At 45.9% G+C, this 21,688-nt stretch overlaps 1 protein-coding gene across 3 annotated transcripts in view; it reads left to right on the plus strand.

The window, feature by feature from the left end:
* The window catches only part of MATN2 (matrilin 2), a 173,369-nt gene that overhangs the window by 49,836 nt on the left and 101,845 nt on the right, over nucleotides 1-21,688 (plus strand). For all 3 annotated transcript variants that reach the window (XM_064384440.1, XM_064384441.1, XM_064384442.1), the window contains exon 3: nucleotides 12,309-12,878. In XM_064384440.1, the coding sequence (XP_064240510.1) occupies nucleotides 12,309-12,878 (570 nt within the window). The remainder of the gene's footprint in view (nucleotides 1-12,308; nucleotides 12,879-21,688) is intronic.

The raw sequence follows: 21,688 nt of genomic DNA on the forward strand, positions 1-21,688 counted from the left end.
AACTGCAATCTCTCTCTTCCCTGCTCTCCCACACTCCCCCCTCAAAAGCCTTACCTGGAAGCTCATGTACACACCAAAGGAAATAAGCAAGGACCCAGAGAGGACAGCCAGGTACCTGGTACTAGGTCGGGTACTAGGGATTCATAGAAGACACTGCGTGTGGCCAGGTAGCTGCATGTCTGAGACACTAGTGGAAGACGTTCAGACAGAGGTAAGCAGGGAGTGTTGGGGCTCAGAGGAAGGCCATTGAGGCCAGTGGAGGGTGGCCCATCAAGGAAAGGTTTTCAAAATGGGGGACCACAGGGCTGAGTCTTAAGCTGAACAGGGAGCTGAGGGCATTCCTAGCAGAGAGGGTGTGTAGGGACTACAGGCAGGCAGTTTGACATTGTTGGGGTATAAGGTATAGGGCAGGGAGTGGTGGGCCAGTGGAGAAGTCTGAGTTCATGGGTTCATTCTTCCCTGAACATCAGCAACCTTACCATTAGTGACCCTTAGGATGGTGACTTTTGAAGAAATTGCCCTGATGGAATTGCTCCCTGAGACTCATGGATACTCGGAATTTATTTATTTATGAGACAGAGTTTCGCTCTGTCACCCAGGCTGGAGTGCAGTGGCATGATCTCGGCTCACTGCAACCTCTGCCTACTGGGTTCAAGGGATTCTCCTGCCTCAGCCTCCTGAGTAGCTGGGATTATAGGGGTGCCCCACCACACCCAGCTAATTTTTGCATTTTTAGTAGAAATGGGGTTTCGCCACGTTAACCAGGCTGGTTTCAAACTCCGGAACTCAGGAGATCCACTCGCCTCGGCCTCTCAAAGTGCTGGGATTATAGGCATAAGCCACCGTGCCCAGCCCGATACTGGGAATTAAAAGCTGTCATTTCTGGCTTGTGGGAATCAAATCAATGAAACTCACCAAAATACTCATTCATGGGAAAGTTCTGGCAGAAAGAGGAAGATTAAGGTCCATTTTTGTCAGGAGATTCTCTCTGGGAAAGCCGTTGATGAGATGACTGGGGCATAGGTTGGGAGGAGTCTAATGGGAGTGACTGGAAAGTGACATCTAGAGGACAAATCAGTTTCTTTTCATAAGCTCCCTCTAGTCTATGGGTGATGAGAACTTGGGGTGCTGTGTCAAGAGGAATCTTGTGGATGAGCTTTGATTCTGAAACCAGGACTGATTAGGGGTGTTGGCCACAGGTGCCAGGGCTGGGGACATGGGGGTGACATGCAAGGCTTGGACTTGCCATCTTGGCTCCAGATTTTATCATGTGACCAGCTGTCTCCCTTGCTTTGGTTTATACAGTTGATTTCATACCCTATATGCAGGGCTTGACATTTTTACCGTTACACTTCATCTTATCAGTCCCTACTCATTATTCCAGCCCTCAGAAACCCTTTCCCGGCCTCTTATTCAGCTTATTAGCGGTTCCTGCCAGCCTTGTATGCAGTGGTGTAGGGAGAGCCACAGATGCCTCCAGAATTTGCAGAAATGTTTGGAAAATGTTACTAAGTGGGAAATGATTTGCTAATGAGTTCACGATATGTCTTAGATCCATTAAGTAGTTTAGGGTGTCTCCCTAATATAGTAGAAGCGAGTTTTCAGAATATTCCCCAGTGGTTCTTTCAGAAAATACGAATAGAGCACGACTGAGTCAAAGAGAGCCCTAGCTCATCAACTGCATTCTACACTGTCAGGCTGATGCAATGTCGCAGCTGGCGGCTGACTAATAAGGGAATTGGAGAGGGAAGAATTGATTATTTCCTGGCCAAGGACCATGGTGCCCTAATCAAGTGCCCTAAATGCAGGTGATGCGGGGGAAGTCACACTGGGGTAAAAAACAAAGATAGCCTAAATTACGTCTGAAATATCCTTTCAATTACCCTTAAGCACTGAGAGCTGGTCACAGTCTGGAGGCACGCAGGGACAGAAGCACCTGAGGGGGCTCAGGGGCCGCATCTCAGGTGTCTGTGGGTGGGATCCCAGGGCCGTGTTGCATTGTCATCTTTGCTGTCAGTCCATCTGTCTCTGTGTCCGATTTGACAAGCCCATGTAGTTCAAGTCTCGTAAATCAAATGCTTATAGCCGGGGTTCCTAAGCTCCAGACTGTGGACCAATATCAGTCCGTGCCTGTTAGGAACCAGGCCGCACAGAGGAAGTGAACAACAGGCAAGCATTACCGCCTGAGCCCACCTCCTGTGAGATCAGTGGTGACATTCAATTCTCACAGGAGTGCAAACTCTATTGTGAACTGTATGTGCAAGGAATCTAAGTTGTGCACTCCTTGTGAGAAGCTAATTAATGGTTGATGATCTGAGATGAAGCAATCCCCATTCTGTCCCTGGAAAAATTGTCTTCCATGAAACCAGTCCCTGGTACCAAAAAGGTTGGGGCCTGCTGGCTTATCAGATGCAATTTCCTTGTATTCTGATGTGCTAATTCTATATATATATATTTTTTTTTCCCAAGACAGAGTCTGGAGTGCAGTAGCATGATCTCGGCTCACTGCAACCTCTACCTCCTTGGTTAAAGTAATTCTCTTGCCTTAGCCTCCCAAGTAGCTGGGATTATAGGTATCTGCCACCAGGCTTGGCTAATTTTTTTGTATTTTTGGTAGAGATGGGGTTTCACCATGTTGGCCAGGCTGGTCTCAAACTCCTGACCTTGTGATCCACCTGCCTGGGCCTCCCAAAGTGCTGAGATTACAGGTGTGAGCCAACGTGCCCGGCCTTTTTTTTTTTTTAAAGACGGAGTTTTGTTTTTGTTGCCCAGGTTGGAGTGTAGTGGTGCAATCGCAGCTTACCGCACCCTCCACTCCTGGGTTCAAGTGATTCTCCTGCCTCAGCCTCCCGAGTAGCTGGGATTACAGGCATCTGCCACCAGGCCCAGCTAATTTTTTGTATTTTTAGTAGAGACAGGGTTTCACCATGTTGGCCAGGCTGATCTTGAACTCCCGACCTCAGGTGATCCACAGGCCTTGGCCTCCCAAAGTGCTGGGATTACAGGTGTGAGCCACCGTGCCTGGCCTGTTTTATATTCTTATAGTGGAGGATCCATACGGCTCTCACGGTTTGATGAGAATTCTCTCTTACAATCTTTCTGTTTGCTTTGCTCTGACCCCATGCCCACCTGGCAGCCCTTGATCATGAATGTGGCTTTACCTGGAAGCTCAGGTGCTGACCCTTCACATGGCCAGCCTTGTCTGCCTGCCCTTATTTCTCACTGAAGAAGAATGTTAGCACTTGTAATCTTTCAGTGTCTCATGTGATTAGCTAGTTTATTCAGTTTTTCAGACATGGGTAAAATTGAATACTTCAATCTTTGTTGCAGAGCACCAGGCTCTAAAACTAGGTTGGCAGAAAGATTCTATTTCATGTGCCAGTTCTCACAGATTGTTTATCGGTACTCGAAGTGCCATGTTGAAAGAATCCAGAAAAAAAAAGTCCCAAGAATATTTAGTTCAAAAAAAGAAAAAAGAAAAAGAAAAAAAAAAGCCAGGCTGAGGGGGACAGGGCCATAATTGATTAATAATGTCTGCCAGGGACTGAAAATAATGGCATTGCTAAACTTGCCATAGAGCATGAGATAGTCAACCATTCCCTGTCTCTCCTTCTCTACCAAGGGATAGTCAACCATTCCCTCTCTCCTTCTCTACCAAGGGATAGTCAACCATTCCTTCTCTCCTCTGCTAAGGGATAGTCAACCACAGCCATTCCCTCTCTCCTTCTCTACTCAGGGATAGTCAGCTATTCCCTCTTTCCTTTTCTACTAAGGGATAGTCAACCATTTCCTCACTGTCCTTCTCTCTCTTAGCACATATCATTAAAGACCTCCTTCCAGACTGGCTTGATATGTTTATATTTATCAACAACAGCACTCTGCATCTTTTTGGTCTGCCTGCTTCATTGTGTCACATTATTATTTGTGTCTCTTTCAGGTGGGGGTCTTTTCCTTCCTTGTATCCCCAGGGCCTGACACACAATAGGTAGTCATTAAGCATTTGTTGAATGACTGGCTCTACCTAACAGTTCTACCTGATTGTTCTGTATACAGGGAATCTGCCTCATTAGGGTCAGTCATTTGCCTTGCTGAGATCCATACTATAGAGTTCTCTGGATCCTCTTGATCTGTTCCATCTAGGAATAAACATACATTTTGCATGCCCTGATTTTTTTTTTTCTTTCTTAAACTCCTGCTGGCTCATTATGATCGTGGCTTGCTGTCTCTCTCTCTCTCTCTCTCTCTCTCTCTCTCTGTTCTTCGCTCATCATAAAACAGCTTTAATTTTTCTCCCCAATGTCCCTTTGAAACTCTTCGTGAGCTAGTTTTTTTCTCTGTCCCTTTAGAAAATTTTAATCATGTTTTTAATCATATTTTATAGTGTTTTGGGTCACCCTTAGGTAATTTTTAAAAATTCTCTGGTTATTCCTAGTTCTAAGAACAGTTTTAGCTCTTGGCTTACTGCTACTCTGTCCAGCATTACTCTTGTCATAATTATCATGAATCATCCTTTAATAGTTTTGAGATTCTTTTCTCCAAAATTCTTGCCTTCCACCAGACCACTCATTTCTCTCTCTCTCTCTCTCTCTCTATCTCTCGTGTTTTTTTTTTTTTTTTTTAATTTTCTTTTTGAGACGGAGCCTCTCTCTGTTTCCCAGATGGGAGTGCAGTGGCACAATCTTGGCTCACTGCTGCATCTAGCCTCCCGGGTTTAAGCCATTATCCTGCCTCAGACTCCCAAGTTGGGATAACAGGTGCCTGCCACCACACCTGGCTAATTTTTGTATATTTAGCAGAGAGAGGGTTTCACCATGTTTGCCAGGCTGGTCTCGAACTCCTAACCTCAAGTGATCCACCCACTTTGGCCTCCCAAAGTACTGGGATTACAAGCATGAGGTACCGTTCCAGGCTAGATCTCAACCACCCTATTCTCTTATCTTGACCCCGTAATTACAGTAACTTTAATCCTGCCATAAATTCAATTTAAACCTCCTATCTTCCCAGCTCACCCCTACTAGTATTCCAACTCCAGCAATTCTGTGACCTCATCTGGACTTTCAGTTCATTGATCCTACTATCTTTTCACCGTCCTTCACCTCAGTTCCTCTGTTCCCTGCTTCCCCAGATTTAATTCCATAGGGAATCACTGTAGTCACTGTCAACTACCTTTGCCCCTTTCCTGATTCATCATTCTCACTTGGCTACATGATAACCCTGGTTAAATCCAACTTTTGCCAGCCTTTCCCCCATATCTGTGTAGCTGAACGTGGCTACAGCAAAACATAAAGCCACGTGGATTGGTCTCATGTAAATTTCATAATAGCAGCCTTCAAGTAGGCCTTAGTGCTGCCTGGAAATCATACTCTAGTTCCCTAATCCCTTCACTCTTCCACTGTCCTAGAAACTGTTACAGTTTTTTTTTTCACTTGTATCATTACATTTTTCACAGTTCTCTTGTTAAGTGCCCACAAACCATCTGCTCGTGGGAACTTTGCTGGGAATTGATATGGAGCGTCACATTTTTCTGAAATCCATTTCCTGGGTATTTGCCTGATGTCCAGACTGTAGTCCGTCTATTCCCAACAGCCCCTCAAAGATCGGTGACCTTTTTCTTTCTGTCACACCTGTCCCATCCTTCATTCTCCCCCGGGCCCTTGCTCCTACTGAGCTCTCCATGAGTGCTTATCGTGGAGCAAGAATGGGAACCACCAGCGGCTTGATTTACTGGACTGCTGCTGACTGCAGCTATCCAGGAAGGCAAGCATCTGTTTTTATCATATTATTAAGTGTTTTTTTTGTTTTTTTCACTTGGCAGGAGTTAGGCAAGTTTGGACCATAGCTCTTAGGCCCTGAATCCAGGCAAGGAAAAAGAACTGACCCCAGAGAGCCAGTGAGTCTTGTGTGTCTTGAGTGTTCTGGAAATGGCAGATCTAAAGGCACAAAATCCTTCCATACTCATTTTGAGTATAGCTTGGTGGTCAAGAGTGTGGGCTACGGAGCCATCACAATGGGTTCGGATCCCAGCTCCTCTACTTCCTAGTGACCAAAAAAAAAAAAAAAAAAAAAATTCAACCAAATTAAATTTAAAGGAGTTTAATTGAGCAATGAATGATTTGGGAATTGGACAGCCCCCAGAATCATAGCAGATTCCCAGAGACTCCAGTATAGCCACGTGGTAGAAGAAGATTTATAGACAAAAAACAGGAAATGACGTACAGAAATCAAAAGTGAGGCACAGAACGGCTGGATTGCTTAGAGGCTGGCATTTGCCTTATTTGAACACAGTTTGAACCCTCAGCAGTGTATGAATGTTAGAAGTATGACTGCTGGATTGGCTAAAACTCAGCTGTTGTTACAGGTGATACTCCTAAGTTAGGCTTTTAATCTTGTCTACTTACTAAACTTGGTTGCAGTTTTTCCACAAGGACTCAAATATAGAAGTACGGAGTCCTTCTCAGGCCATATTTAGTTCGCTTTAACACTAGGTAGGAGAACTCAAGCAAGTTTTCTAACCTCTCTAGACTCACTATCCTCACCTGTTAAAGAAGAACCATAACAACACCTACTTTCTAAGGTGTGTATGAAGAATAAACAAGCCAACACTGTAAAGTATTCAAACAAGGCCTGGCGCTAATTAAGTCCTCAATAAATATTAGCTATAAATTATGATTATTTTCTCTTTTGAGTCTCACAACAGTATTGTAAGGTATTATCCCTACTTTGCAGAAGAGACTGAGGGTCAAACAGGTTGAGAGGCTTAAGATCATTTGGACAGAGGCCGGGCTTGCTCGGGGTCAGAGGACTCTAATACTGTTTCACTTAGGATTTCAGAGCCCCCTTTAGTCTCCAGATGAAATGATTTTACCCTTGTCAAGGAGGGTAAAATTCATATCCATTCCTTCTCCAAATGTGTCCTAACTTCCCTAGGCAGATGGCACCAAATATTTACAGTATGATTACATGGCTGTGATTGAATTTAGTCAGAATGGGGGCGAGGCTGATTAGTGACAAGGCTGCAATCTTGAGAGGAGGAAATAGTTCTGAGGTTGTACCTTGTCATTCTGCTGAAGTAGGAATGTTGCTTAAATTGTCCTGGCTCAGTTCCCTTTCTCTGGAAGGGTAAAAGGCACTCATTTGCCCAATACATGGACTTTGGAGTCAAGCTGACATACCAGAAGAGCTGTTAACAGAGTCCAGATCATCACTTTATGGTCAGAGGGATGGCATTTTATTATGGCTCCATAAACTCTCTTCCAACTGTGACTGAAAATCCTGTCATGAGAGGCATTGTGTGTTCTTCTGCCAGGCCAAGGGACAAGGAGGTCTTTTATCAGAACCAATTGTCAGCATAAGAAGAACGCACACAAAGGAAGTTCATTTTCTGGAAACATCTCTCAACAGTTCCCATGTAGAGAAGCTGTGAGGCTTTTCACAGCAAATGTTTTAGGGTGTTCCCAGGTATTTGCAAAGCTCCTATCATAATGCTGGCTGTATTGATAATTTCCTAAGGGTACCTGCCATCAGATGATGGAAAGGGCATCAGGTCTAACCATGGGGAACCATGAGGGACTTGCAGAGATAATCAACTCTCTGAGCCTCAGTTTTCCTTTCTTTTTTTTTTTTTTTTTTTTTTTTTTTTGAGACGGAGTTTTGCTCTTGATACCCAGGCTGGAGTGCAATGGCGCAATCTCGGCTCACCGCAACCTCCGCCTCCTGGGTTCAGGCAATTCTCCTGCCTCAGCCTCCTGAGTAGCTGGGATTACAGGCACGCGCCACCGTGCCCAGCTAATTTTTTATATTAGTAGAGACGGGGTTTCACCATGTTGACCAGGATGGTCTCGATCTCTTGACCTCGTGATCCACCCGCCTCGGCCTCCCAAAGTGCTGGGATTACAGGCTTGAGCCACCGCGCCTGGCCCAGTTTTCCTTTCTATAAAGTGGGTGACTTGGACTCTGTTGAGACCCCTCCACCTTTAAGATTCTACTAGTCTATAATTCCATGAATCAAACTTCAAAAGTGGTTATGCTCCCTCATAAAATGGCAAAGGTTTGGGTCCCAGAGTCTCTGACTCCATTAGAAGGACCACACCTTCTCTAGAACTTTTGGCTTTGTGTTTGTCATCATCTTGAACTAACTGCTCTGATTCAGTCTCTTTCACCTGAAGACTTGCTTCCACCAGAATTCCATTTAATTCCACAGATGTTGACTGAAGACTGTGTTTCCAACTGATGCCTACAAAGATAAATGAGACTAGTTTCCTAACCTTGGGGAATTCCCAGTGAGATAGTGAGGACAAGACTTTATAAAACTTCTTTTCTCCAGAGATCTCTCTGTTTCTTGGACTCGTGTGTGTCCCTAGCCCAGTAACAGTGACTTCACCAGGGAATTTGTTAGAAAGGGAAACCCACTGAATCAGAAGCTCTGGGGTTGTGGTGCACTGGTCTTGGTTCTTAACAAGTCCTCTGGAGAAATGAGATGTACCCTCGACTTGGAGAACCACTGAACTATCCCTTCCAGGGACAAACGATGAAACTGTGGTTCTGAGCCCTCAAGGGACCCAAGGAGACATTGTGAAGAAAATTCAGTCACTTGGGCTGCCAGGACTTGGTGTTTTCAACTCAGAATTACTGCTTTCTTGGAACCTCCAACAACATTTTGAAGCTTTGTGGTGTTTTTGTAAATGTGCAAGTGTGGTGGAAACTACCCATTTGATTACAAGGGAAAGAATCCAATTTAGCACACAATTCTCCATGGAACTTCCAGGCTTCCCTTTAAATTGATTGTGATGCTTGCCCATGACTAAGACCCATAATAAAAGGACCAATCCAAGGAGGTTCCCCTACTTCCAAAGATCTCCGAAGGAAGAGAATTCTCAGAGTGCGAGTCTTGTGTGAATTTTCCTCCCTTCAAAGATGCCTGAATTAATATCCTCCTCCATGGCAGGGGCTAAGCCTGGCGCCTCTTCTCCTCGGCTGGTAAAGATTATTGGGTGACATTCTCCCTGCAGTAACTTCAGACTTGAAGGGCAGGGCAGGGGCGGCTCTTGCAGAGGGGCCTGGCTGGGTCCTGGGAATGCTCCCTCTTGTCCTCCTTGGGATCTGCAGATCCATCATCCACTGCCCCAACCCAGGACTATATGCTAAACCATAGGAGCCTTCGGGTGCCTCTCAGGGTAGGTTCAGCCCCTAGGCTCATTTCGATTCTTCTCGCCTCCTTGGGCAGGCGCCTGTGTGCAACACCAACCACACAGCCATAGCTGTAGCCCTGCCCCTAACCGGCCTCGGGCTGGACACGAGTGAGGGCTGATGGAGGGGTGGGCAGGGAGAGGCTGTGCATGCAGCCAGCAATGTCAGGGGTTCCCACTTGCTGGCTCTTTCATTACATCATTTCCTTAAATTCTTACAGCTACCCAATGAGGTGGATATTGGTGGCACCTCTGTATATATTTTTTCTTTTTTCTTTCTTTTTTTTGAGACCGAATCTCACTCTGTCGCCCAGTCTGTAGTGTAATGGTGCAATCTCGGCTCACTGCAACCCCCACCTCCTGAGTTCAAGCGATTCTCCTGCCTCAGCCTCCCAAGTAGCTGGGACTACAGGCACGTGCCACCATGTCTGGCTAATTTTTTTTTTTTTTTTTTTGTATTTTTAGTAGAGATGAGGTTTCACCATGTTAGTCTGCGAGATCTCCATCTCCTGATCTCATGATCCACCTGCCTTGGCCTCCCAAAGTGCTGGGATTATAGGCATGAGCCACCGTGCCCAGCCTAATTTTTTCTTTTTCTAAATTATGAAAGATTTCAAACTCCCAGTGCTCCCATGTTCTCATCTATGCAGTGGGTATGATGCTCCTCGCTCCTTTCTCAAAAACTTGCTCTGAAAATCAAATGACAAAGTGCTCCTGAAAAAAAGATGTTAAAACATCCTGCAAATGTTAGGTTTCATATAGATTTTATCGCTAAGCCCTCAAAGGCAGTTTCTGGGGCCTCTGTTTTGAGACACTCACCCAGGACTCACCCAGCCCCCCGGGTTATTCATGGGTATGGCAGAAGATTGGTTTCCTGCCAGGCTACTGGTGTTTGGGGTGCCTCCTCCCCTAAAATCATTAGACTTGCGAGGCGGCAAGGATGAGGTGTGTGTGCAGGCACTCAGGGACGAGTCACCGCCTGGCGAGCTGGCCTGGACAGGATGACCTCACAGGCCTTTCCCACTTCTCATTTTTATGACTGGCTTCACTGTTTCATTTTTGGCTTTCTCTCTCTTTCTTGCAGCTGTGGTGATTGGGATTTAGGACAAGCATTTGGGAACCCTTTTCTAATCCCTTTCAAATCCTGATTCAGCTGCAAAGTCTAGGAAGGGGTGAGAGAACAGTGAAGGCGGGGGTGGGGCGGGGTGGCAGGGGGAGGGGGCTCACCCTGGTGAAAGGCAGTAGCTCAGAATATCTGAGAAACTCCACAGGAATGCCCAGCCTCCACCCACTGAGGCAGGAGGCCTCTCATCTCATCTGATATCATCCTCTTGCTAGAAACACGAAAGGGATGAGTTTTGTCTATGAACTCAAACCTTTTACAGCCTTCTTGCTTAGATGCTTAAGGTGTAAGTATGGTAGTCATTGTGGTAAGGGAAAGATTTAATATTTGCCTTTTTCCAGTTTAACTGTGTCCTTTGTTGAAATATTTCTTAGGTCCCCTTTTCTCCATTTCCACTACTGTCTCCTAGGATTAGATATGAGTCCCCCCTCGACCAGATTAGTCCAGAAATTGTGTAGCCCATCTGTCTTGCAAACCACTGCCAAACTCTGTTGACTTTTCATTATGTAACTTCCCTATGGGAGAGGTAAGCTACCTAATATGATGCTAAGATGCCCCTCACTGGTGGCATCATGTACAAATTTCTCAGTCTGAATGTAAAGGTCTTTTTTTTTTTTTTTTTTTTTTTTGAGATGGAGTTTTGCTCTTATTGCCCAGGCTGGAGTGCAATGGTGTGATCTCAGCTCATTGCAACCTCTGCCTCCCGGGTTCAAGTGATTCTTTTGCCTCAGCCTCCCAGGTAGCTGAGATTATAGGCGCCTGCCACTATGCCCAGTTAATTTTTTGTATTTTTAGTAGAGATAGGGTTTCACTATGTTGGCAAGCTAGGTCTTGAACTGCTGACCTCATGCGATCCACCCACCTCGACCTCCCAGAATGCTGGGATTACAGGTGTGAGCCACTGCACCCGGCCTAATGCTCTTTTTTAGCTGGCTTCAGGCCATCTCTCCAACTAATTTCTGCCTGCAACTCCTAGTATTCCCTCTACTACAAGGTCTCCTCACTTACTCTCTTACCCACCACGTTGATTCCATCTTGGGCTTTGGTTCATGTCATCTGCTCCATGTGTTCCTTCTCTCTAATCCAACAAAACACCACACGTCGTTAAGGTCTGCCCACGTCTCATCGCCTTGACCGCAGCCCGCTCATATCCCTATTCTCTTATCAGCTATTGTCAGGACCACACAATTTTCATGCCAGTTATTCTTTCATGGTTTTATTAGTTAAGTCTCCCCAGGTAGACTGGAAGCTCCTTGACTTTGGACCCTGTCCTAAGCTTTTGTTATATTCTTTGTAATGCCCAGCCAAGCTTATGTGCCATGCGGTTAAAAAATAATAATAATTTTGACCCTGATCAGGTGTTTGACTACCTAAAAGCTGCATTGGCGCCATTTATTTATTTGGGACAGAGTCTCACTCTGTCGCCAGGCTGGAGTGCAGTGGAGCAATCTCAGCTCATTGCTACCTCCACCTCCCAGGTTCAAGTGATTCTTTTGCCTCAGCCTCCCAAGTAGCTGGACTACAGGTACGCACCACCGCATCCAGCTACTTTTTGTATTGTTTTTTGAGACAGAATCTTGTTCTGTCACCAGCCTGGAGTGCAGTGGAGCAATCTCAGCTCGCTGCAACCTCTGTCTCCCAGGTTCAATCGATTCTTCTGCCTCAGGCTTCTGAGTAGCTGAGACTACAGGTATGTGCCACCATGCCTGGCTAATTTTTTGCATTTTTAGTAAAGACAGCGTTTCACTGTGTTAGCCAGGATGGTCTTGATCTCCTGACCCCATGATCTGCCCACCTCAGCTTCGCAAAGTGCTGGGATTACAGGCATGAGCCACTGCGCCTAGCCTAATTTTTGTATTTTACCATGTTGACCAGGCTGGTCTTGAACTCCTGACTTCAGGTGATCCACCACCTCAGCCTCCCAAAGTGCTGGGATTACAGGCGTGAGCCACTGTGCCCGGCCTCTCTTCTAATGTGTTTGACTTCTCCTCTTTCCCTAGAGAGCTCCTGTGAGAACAAGCGGGCAGACCTGGTTTTCATCATTGACAGCTCCCGCAGTGTCAATACCCATGACTATGCAAAGGTCAAGGAGTTCATCATGGACATCTTGCAATTCTTGGACATTGGTCCTGACGTCACCCGAGTGGGCCTGCTCCAATACGGCAGCACTGTCAAGAATGAGTTCTCCCTCAAGACCTTCAAGAGGAAGTCCGAGGTGGAGCGCGCTGTCAGGAGGATGCGGCATCTGTCCACAGGCACCATGACGGGGCTGGCCATCCAGTACGCCCTGAACATCGCGTTCTCAGAAGCAGAGGGGGCCCGGCCCCTGAGGGAGAATGTGCCTCGGGTCATAATGATCGTGACGGACGGGAGACCTCAGGACTCCGTGGCCGAGGTGGCTGCTAAGGCACGGAACACGGGCATCCTAATCTTTGCCATTGGTGTGGGCCAGGTAGACTTCAACACATTGAAGGCCATTGGGAGTGAGCCCCACGAGGACCATGTCTTCCTAGTGGCCAATTTCAGCCAGATCGAGACGCTGACCTCCGTGTTCCAGAAGAAGCTGTGCAGTAAGTCTGCTCCTCTGTCACTCCTCTAGAGGAATCATTAGAATTCATTCATTCACCTTCAAGTGTTCATTCTGTGTTACTACATATACCAGGTGCTGTGCTGGTAATGAGTTTTCAACAAAGGCCAAGATAAACACAGTGTGCTCTGGGGGCTCACACTTTGGCCGGTGAGAGATATTTTTATTTATTTACGTTTTAGAGACAGGGTCTTGCTCTGTCCTCCAGGCTGTAGTGCAGTGATGTGATCACAGCTTACTCTAACCTCGTACTCCTGGGCTTAGGTGATCCTCTTGCCTTAGCCTCACGAGTAACTGGGACTACAGGTGTGCACCACCATGCCTGGCTTATTATTTATGTATGTACTTATTTATTAATTAATTTTTGAGCTGGAGTCTCACTCTGTCACCCAGGCTGAAGTACAGTGGCACGATCTTGGCTCACTGCAACCTCTGCCTCCTGGGTTCAAGGGATTCTCCTGCCTCAGCCTCCCAAGTAGCTGGGACAGGCATGTTCCACCATGCCTGGCTAATTTTTTGTATTTTTAGTAGAGATGGGGTTTCACTGTGTTAGCCAGGATGATCTTGATCTCCTGACCTCGTGATCTGCCCATCCCAGCCTCCCAAGTGCTGGGATTACAGGCTGAGCCACTGTGCCCAGCTATTTTAAAATTATTTATAGAGACAAGGTTTTGCCATGTTGCCCAGGCTGATCTGAAACTCCTGGCCTCAAGTGGTCCTCCTGCCTCAACCTCCCAAAGTGCTGGGATTACAGGCATGAGCACCCAGCTGAGACGTACATTAAATATCTAATTACACAAATAAGTAGCTGTAGTTGTAACAGTGTAATGGAGGAAGAATTCAGCCGCCGGGCGCGGTGGCTCACACCTGTAATCCCAGCACTTTGGGAGGCCGAGGCAGGTGGATCACGAGGTCAAGAGATCGAGATCATCCTGGTCAACATGGTGAAACCCCGTCTCTACTAAAAATACAGAAAATTAGCTGGGCATGGTGGTGCGTGCCTGTAATCCCAGCTACTCAGGAGGCTGAGGCAGGAGAATTGCCTGAACCCAGGTGGCGGAGGTTGCGGTGAGCCGAGATCGCGCCATTGCACTCCAGCCTGGGTAACAAGAGCGAAACTCCATCTCAAAAAAAAAAAAAAGAATTTAGGACATGATGGAGTGTGCAACCCCAGGACCTGACCTAGGCCTGGGAGCTCAGGGAGATTGCTCTGGGGAAGGGACACGTAAGCCCAAGCCACAGAATGAGGGAGATAGATAGACAAAGTTTTTCTCTAGCACATTGAGCTGCCCTGGAATTCCCTAAGTTGGAATTCATGAGTTGGGAGAGGGATAGGAATGGAAGGGGAGAAAAAGTAACATAACCTCTCCTTGGATGGTGTGGAATACTGAGGCATTTTTGTCCCATGGTGGTGCTAGCAGAGGGTGTTTTCTCAGCTGACAAAGAGGTCCAATGTATACAGAGGACCAAGGTGTGCTCCTGGCAGCTCCCCGCCTGTTAAGATTGTAGGGGCCGCTCTTCACCCTGCCAAGTTTTTCTGCAGGAAGATGCCTTTCGGAGCCCCTGAGCTGCATTCTTCTATGCTGGAAGCTTTCTTCCCTCCTTTGCTTTCTAACTGTCTTTTCCACACGACTTCTCTCTCCCTTCCTTCCCATGCACTTTCCAGTTATCTCTACTCCTGGCTCCTGCCCCCACGGTTCTCAACAGGTCAGCCTGCATTCTCCTGGTTTCCTGCTTCTGCAGCTGCCTTTTTGTTCCTTCCTCCTCCAGGAGGGCAGGGGCCCAGCGGCCCAATCCAGGAAACGCGCATCCTAATTTGGTAAACAGTGTCCCACCCTGATGTGTCCGTTCCCAATGGTCCCTGTCCCTTCCAGCTACCATGAATCTTTGATGGGGAAATAAAGGGAAATATCTATTTGTAAATGGTCTATATGTAAATATCTATTTGTAAGATACCTTTTCCTAGAGCAGAGTGGAGAATGAGCTTTAGAGCCAGACTCTGCACCAGCTCCCCAGGAAGGGGCACCCAGGAGGGGGCTCTCAGAATGGAACATACTCTGGACCTCTAAGATACAGGCCCCAGGGAAGAACAATGTGCTTTTTTTTTTTTTTTTTTTTTTTTTTTTAAAAAAAGACGGGGTTTCACCATGTTGATCAGGCTGGTCTTGAACTCCTGACCTCAGGTGATCCGCCCACCTTGGCCTCCAGAGTGCTTGGATTACAGGCGTAAGCCACTACACCCGGCTACAGTGTGCTTTTGATGTGTATTAAACAAAATCCCCTGCTGATAACTAATCTCAAAAAGCAGAGATCCCATTTGTTCTTGACTCCAGAATCAAAAGATTTACTTAAGAAATGAATGCCATGAAGGAAAAGGAACCTTTTTCCTTGCAGTGTCACTTGGAAAGTGTTCAGAAGTGCCATTTCCCTGGCGCTGCAGAGCCGTGTTGTGGTAGTGGCGTGGCCTAAGTCAGCTGGAACACTTCAATCAGCAGAACACACTGCAAACATTTTTAAGGTTTATGACTTTAAATGACTTCTGCAGAATTTATGTTTCCCTTTTCCTGGAAATATTAAAAGGGAAATTGGTTCTGTAACAGTTTGACAGTTTATTCATCTGTGCTGGGAAATTTTAATGGAGGGGTTCTTTTTATAAGCATTCTGAATTTATCAGAAAATGGAAAGATAAGACTGAGGAGCTACACAATGGGACTGCCCCCTCTCCTGTGGGGGATCTATGGAAAAATAATCTCTGTGTGCTTTATGGCAAGGCAGCAAAATGAAAAGAAGGTTTGGATTTCGCCCCAGTCATCTTCTTTGTTATAATCTGGAAGTTCTAAGAAAGCATCAGTGTTATCCCATTTGTTCTTGTGACCTGAGAAATGAATCCCCTGTGAGAACCCCCACCCACTCTGTAGGAGACAGGGCTGCTCTCTCTCACTGCACTGCACCACCAGGCTTTGCTCAGCATGCTCAGCAGCTGTCTTGAAAGGTTGAAGAGTCCCCAGGGCCTTTTTATCAACTGCACATTAAGGCCACAGTAACTAACATATATGAAGCACTTTCCCTTATGTTATCACAGAAAACCCCGGGAGACGGGCAGCAAGCTCTTATCACTCTCTTTTTACAGGTTAGGAAACTTGCTAAGTGAATCACCCAGAAACAAACAGCCCACAGATGGCCACATGCTAATTCCAAATCTCTTGCTCATTTCACTCCTCTGCATGTCAAGAATTATAAATTCCTTTTTCAAGGTAAACTGTTTTCTGATGGCTACCTCCACAGTCCAGCCTAGCCAGATAAACCTGCCTTGCAGTTGGCATTCACTTGAAATAGGTGAAACTCTGAAGGGAGCCTTCGTAGGGGGAAGAGAATCTGACTCCAGCTGTGCAATCTTGAGCAAATTCTTTGTGCTCTCTGAGCCTCAGTTGCCTCATCTATTAAGTGGGGATTTTATATGCTGAAAGTAGATGAGCAAACAGGTGTTGTAAATGGTAGAGTCAGTGTGCACTGTTATGTATTATTACAAACAAATGCCCTGAGGACACACAGGTGAGGCAGATGGCCTCAGTTTTGATCTGCACTCAAACGATCGGACAACAATGGTGAGCGTCTTTGTTGCAGATGACGTCTCTGAGGTTTGGGAAGTCTCATTTGTCCCTTAAACGTTCATTGAACTTGTAAAGTATCTGAGACAAGTCTCAATCAATTTAAAAGTTTATTTTTCCAAGGTTAAGGACATGCCTGGAAAAAAGGAACACAAAATCACAGAAACAATCTGAGGTCTGTGCCTTTTTCCAAAGATGATTTTGAGGGCTTCAGTATTTAAAAGGGAGAGAGGGAGGGCATGGTCACATTCCTGAATCCACCTGTTGCAAGAGAAAAGGGGCAGGTAGCGGAACAGTCAATTCTATATTCCTCTAGTGCTCAGTAAATCAACACTTGCATAAGGTAAGGGGAACATAGAGTAGCCACCTGTGGAGAGATCTGACCTTTTATCTGTAGCTATCTGCTTAGGAACAAAAGCAAAGGCAGTTTCTTGCATTACTCAGCTTTTAGCTTAATTTTTTTTCTTTTGGCATCGTGAATTGGGATCCTGAGATTTTCTTTTCCTTTCACAAACTATACTCCAATAATAGCTAATGTTATCCTGTGCTAGGCACTTTTACACTTTTTTTTTGGTCTTTTTAATTTTTTTCCTTTTTGTAGGAGAATGGGGTTTTGCTATATTGCCCAGGTAGGTCTCAAACTCCTGGGCTTAAGCTATCCTCCCACCTCTGCCTCCCTAAGAGCTGGGATTACAGGTGTGAGCCACCGTGCCTGGTGCTAGGTACGTTTAAATATGTATTTCATTTAATACTTAAAATAGCCCTTTGAGGCAGGTACTATCATTATCCTCTTTTTCTTTCTAAGAGACAGGGTCTCACTATGTTGTCCAGGCTGGCCTCGAACTCCTGGGCTCAAGCAACCCTCCCACATCAGCCTCCCAGGTAGCTGAGACTACCTGTCATTATACCCAGCTCTATTATCCCTATCTTACAGAACTGGAAATTGTCAGGGTCTGCCTGAGGGCCCCAGGAGAGCTTTAAAGAGAAGGTGATACTAATAATCACTAACATTTCTTGATATTAATGTATGCATGTGTTGTTGGAGGCTATTAGCATATGTTAACTCACTTTATTCATACAACAAACCTGTCGGGTGGATGCTCTTATAATTCCCATTTCATGGAAGAGGAAATCGAGAACCAGAGGTTAAATAACTTGTCCAAGGTCACATACCTGTAAGCGCTAGCGCTTGTTTTTTTTGTTTTTGTTTATTTGTTTTGTTTTATTGAGACAGGGTCTTGCTCTGTCACTCAAGCTAGAGTGCAGTGGCATGATCATAGCTTACTACTGCCTCAAAGTTTCATCCCAGCTTAGACTACAGGTGTGCACCACCACACCTGAATAATTTTTATTTGAATTTCTCTATTTTTTTTTTTTTCCTTTTTAAGAAATAGCGTCTTACTATGTTGCCCAGGCTGGTCTTGAACTCTTGGGCTCAAATGACCCTCCTGCCTCTGCCTCCCAAAGTGCTGGGACTACAGACATGAGCCACTGTGTGTGGTCTGTAAGTGGTAGAGTTGAGACATGAGCCCAGGCCTTCTGCAGGCAGAACTGAAAATCAGTGCTGCATCTGCACGTTGGGAGGGACAGTCAGTGTCTGGGTGTGATCAAGGCAAGATCTTTATCATACAGTGAGGAATAGATTAGGCTCTGGAGCCAGACCTCGCTGGGTAAGAGTCCTGGCTTTGTCTCTTTGGCTGTCTGGCTATAAACCTGAGCACAGTGGAGGCTTTATATCTGCAGGTATGGACTTCCCATACCAGCCACAGCACGGGGAATCCTGAGGTTGCATTCTCAGGCCACCCCAGAGACCACAGGTTCCCTGTGAATTGAGGTCCTGTTTATGAAATGACCAACACCCACACATCCTGGAGTCTGCCATTTTTGCCACCCAGTAAGAGAAAACACTGAATCTAGGGGCAGACAACGCTGGCCTGAGTGTTCTGGTGATTCTTCCCACCTGGGCAGGACTGCTTTTAATTAACCTCTAGGTGCCGACTTTATCAGTCTCTTCTGGCATTTTGAAGCATGGAGCCAGGCTGTTCCTACCCTAACAGGCCCACCCCACCCAGGTCAGGCACAATTGAAGGCCCTAATAGTATTCCTAGGACACACCCTTCATGAACTGGCCTGGGCGAAGTCTACACTGATTGTACCCCTTTGAGGCCCAGTTGTGAAGTGGGGAGGCTGGACTGACTTCACAAACGTGGAGTCTACTGTACTCAGTGATACAAGACCTCCAGTCCCCCTCCCCACACTGACCACTGCTTTAGTCATTCATACAGTCATTAAAAAAAAAAAAAATGGGCTGGGCACAGTGGCTCACGCCTGTAATCCCAGCACTTTGGGAGGCTGAGGCGGGCTGATCACGAGGTCAGAAGTTCAAGACCAGCCTGGCCAACATGGTGAAACCCCGTCTCTACTAAAAATACAAAAAAATTAGCCAGGCGTGGTGGCAGGCGCCGGTAATCCCAGCTACTCAGGAGGCTGAGGCAGGAGAATTGCTAGAACCCAGGAGGCAGAGGTTGCAGTAAGGCTAGATCGTGCCATTGCACTCCAGCCTGGGCAACAAGAGCAAGACTCCAGGTCAAAAAAAAAAAAGTTCTTATTTCTTAGTCAACAAATTCAATCACACCAATGACTTCGCCTGCTGATTAGTTTTTCATCCCCGCTGAACACAAGGCCTTGGCTGAGTGTAAACCCAGAGGGGTTTACACTGAGACATGAGGCTCTCAGCAGGCCAGTGGAGGCAGCAAGACTGCTCTCCCTTCGTCTCTTACCACAAAGGCCCATCCCACAGGAAGGCAAGACATAAGGCCCAGATGCTGCGACAGCCACTCAGCACTCACCCACAGCACTCTACAGATGGGAAAGTTTTATTCTAGTTCAGTGAAAATGTTTGGGATTCTTTTGGTTGAAAGTGTCAGAAATTCAATTTGTCTCTGAAAGCAGAGGGGAGTGCATTATATTATCCATGGAAACGAGGGCAGTACTCATGAGGGTCCTGCTTTCACTCCGTCTCTCCCTCTACTCCTCTCCGTCTCTGGTCCACAGGCAGGAAGCATGGGCCCACCAGCACCCCCAGCTCACTTGTCCTCAGCTTGAGCCCCCTTTAAGCTGTTCTGGTTCCTAAATACCAATAAAGGACTCTGAGTGTCAAACCTTGACCAACCAACAGTGGCTAGGAGTGGGACTACCTCAGACTACCACAGCAGCTCCCAGATACAAGGTGTCTGGAGTGAGAAGGAAGGGCAGTTTCTAGAAAAAGACTGAATAATAGGTGTGTGTACTGAGGCCGCTAGAGCCTGTCCATACCTTTATTCTACAGGTAAAGAAACAGCCTAGAAAAGCTGCCTGATTTCCCAGACCTTCCCTCACTTATTCAAGGTAGAGGGAACTAGAACACGGTCTTCTAACTCCCAATCCAGTGCTCTTTCCATTACACCAAGTTATTATCTTGTAGTTTCAATTTCTCTCATGGCACATGGCCAAAATAAGCCTTAGTAACAAGCTGTCACTCTAAAATCCAATGCAATAGTTCTTTTCATCCTCCCCCGCTCCCCCCTACCCCTGCCTTTTTTTCAGATGTTGTCTTGCTCTGTCGCCCAGGCTGGAGTGCAGTGACATGATCTCAGCTCACTGCAGCCTTCACCTTCTGGGTTCAAGCAATTCTTCTGCCTCAGCCTCCCAAGGAGCTGGGACTACAGGTGATCACCACCAAGCCCGGCTTTTTTTTTTTTTTTTTTTGAGATGGAGTCTTCCTCTGTGGCCAGGCTGGAGTGCAGTGGCGTGACCTCGGCTCACTGCAATCTCCACCTCCCGGGTTCAAGCGATTCTCCTGCCTTAGCCTCCCAAGCTGGTACTACAGGCACGTGCTACCATGCCCAGCTAATTTTTGTATTTTTTTTTTTGAGAAAAAATGTCTATTACTTATTACACTGAACAATTCTGACCACCAGCGACCAATATGGGGGGCAGGAGAGAAGAATATCTTGCTTCTCAATAAACTTTCCTTCCTTGTTTTAACATTTTTGAGGACTTTCCCAACCTATTACATCTATATTATAATGGTTACAAATTTTCCAACTCTACCACTCCTTCCAGTGCATTATTTTTATTATCTTCATTAAAGCAGGGCGGTGGGGGGGAGGATCCTCTACTTGTGGTAACAAAACAGTGTTGGAAACTGTCGATAAATCAGGACAAGTGAAAAACAGATCTGTTCCCAGACTCACAGGACTATAAATTTAGGAAGTACACACACAAAAAATAAAAATTAATTACACTCAATAGGATACATTAAATATGTACAGTTTTTGTATGTCAATTACAGCTAAGTAAGCAGTGTTAAAAAACGAATGATCCAACCCATACCACCAGCTAATAAAGAAAAAAACAAGTCATGCAAAAGAAAAATCACACGTTTTGGTTTACTTCTACTTTGAGTTAAGAACACTAACAATAATTTGCATGCAGTGAATACGGTTCCCTTAATATAACAGATGAATTATTTTCTCTACATATTTTTATTTATGGAGAATCGGTTAATAAACACATTTTAAGTTCAATATATTATGTATTTCTGAGTGGGGAGGCAACCTTAAACATTTTAAACACCAGAAATACAAAAATTTTAAGTGAAATAATACAAAGTGCCTTGTGTTTTGATTCTATAGTCACACCATAAAAATCTCAGGTTATTAAGAGAACTCTGAAAAATATTGTTTTGAATATTAAAAACCATGTTTTGGGGGAGGGAGAGAATTAACAGCCTTTCTTTGCCTTAAAATACTTTGTTTTATGAAATTGCAATTGGAATGAAGCAGCTCCTAAAGTTGTGTTTAGAGGAGGAAAAATTGAGCACGGGAGCAAGCTACTGTTTTACTCAACTCCTTCCAACGCTCAGCTGAAGCAGTTCTCACTTCAAAGCGCTGCTGAGAGCAGGTGCAGTGGCTCATGCCCGTCATCCCAGCACTTTGGGAGGCCAAGGTGGGTGGATCACTCAAGGCCAGGAGTTTGAAACCAGCCTCGCCAACAAGGTGAAACCCCATCTCTACTAAAAATAAAAAAATTAGCTGGGTGTGGTGGCAGGTGCCTGTAATCCCAGCTACCTGGGAGGCTGAGGCAGGAGAATAACTTGAGCCCAGGAGGGGAGATTGCACTGAACTGAGATCGCACCACTGCA

This window comes from Aotus nancymaae, unplaced genomic scaffold (genome assembly GCF_030222135.1).
Source record: "Aotus nancymaae isolate 86718 unplaced genomic scaffold, 86718_ANA_hifiasm-v0.15.2.pri h1tg000036l, whole genome shotgun sequence".
Classification (NCBI taxonomy): Eukaryota; Metazoa; Chordata; class Mammalia; order Primates; family Aotidae; genus Aotus; species Aotus nancymaae.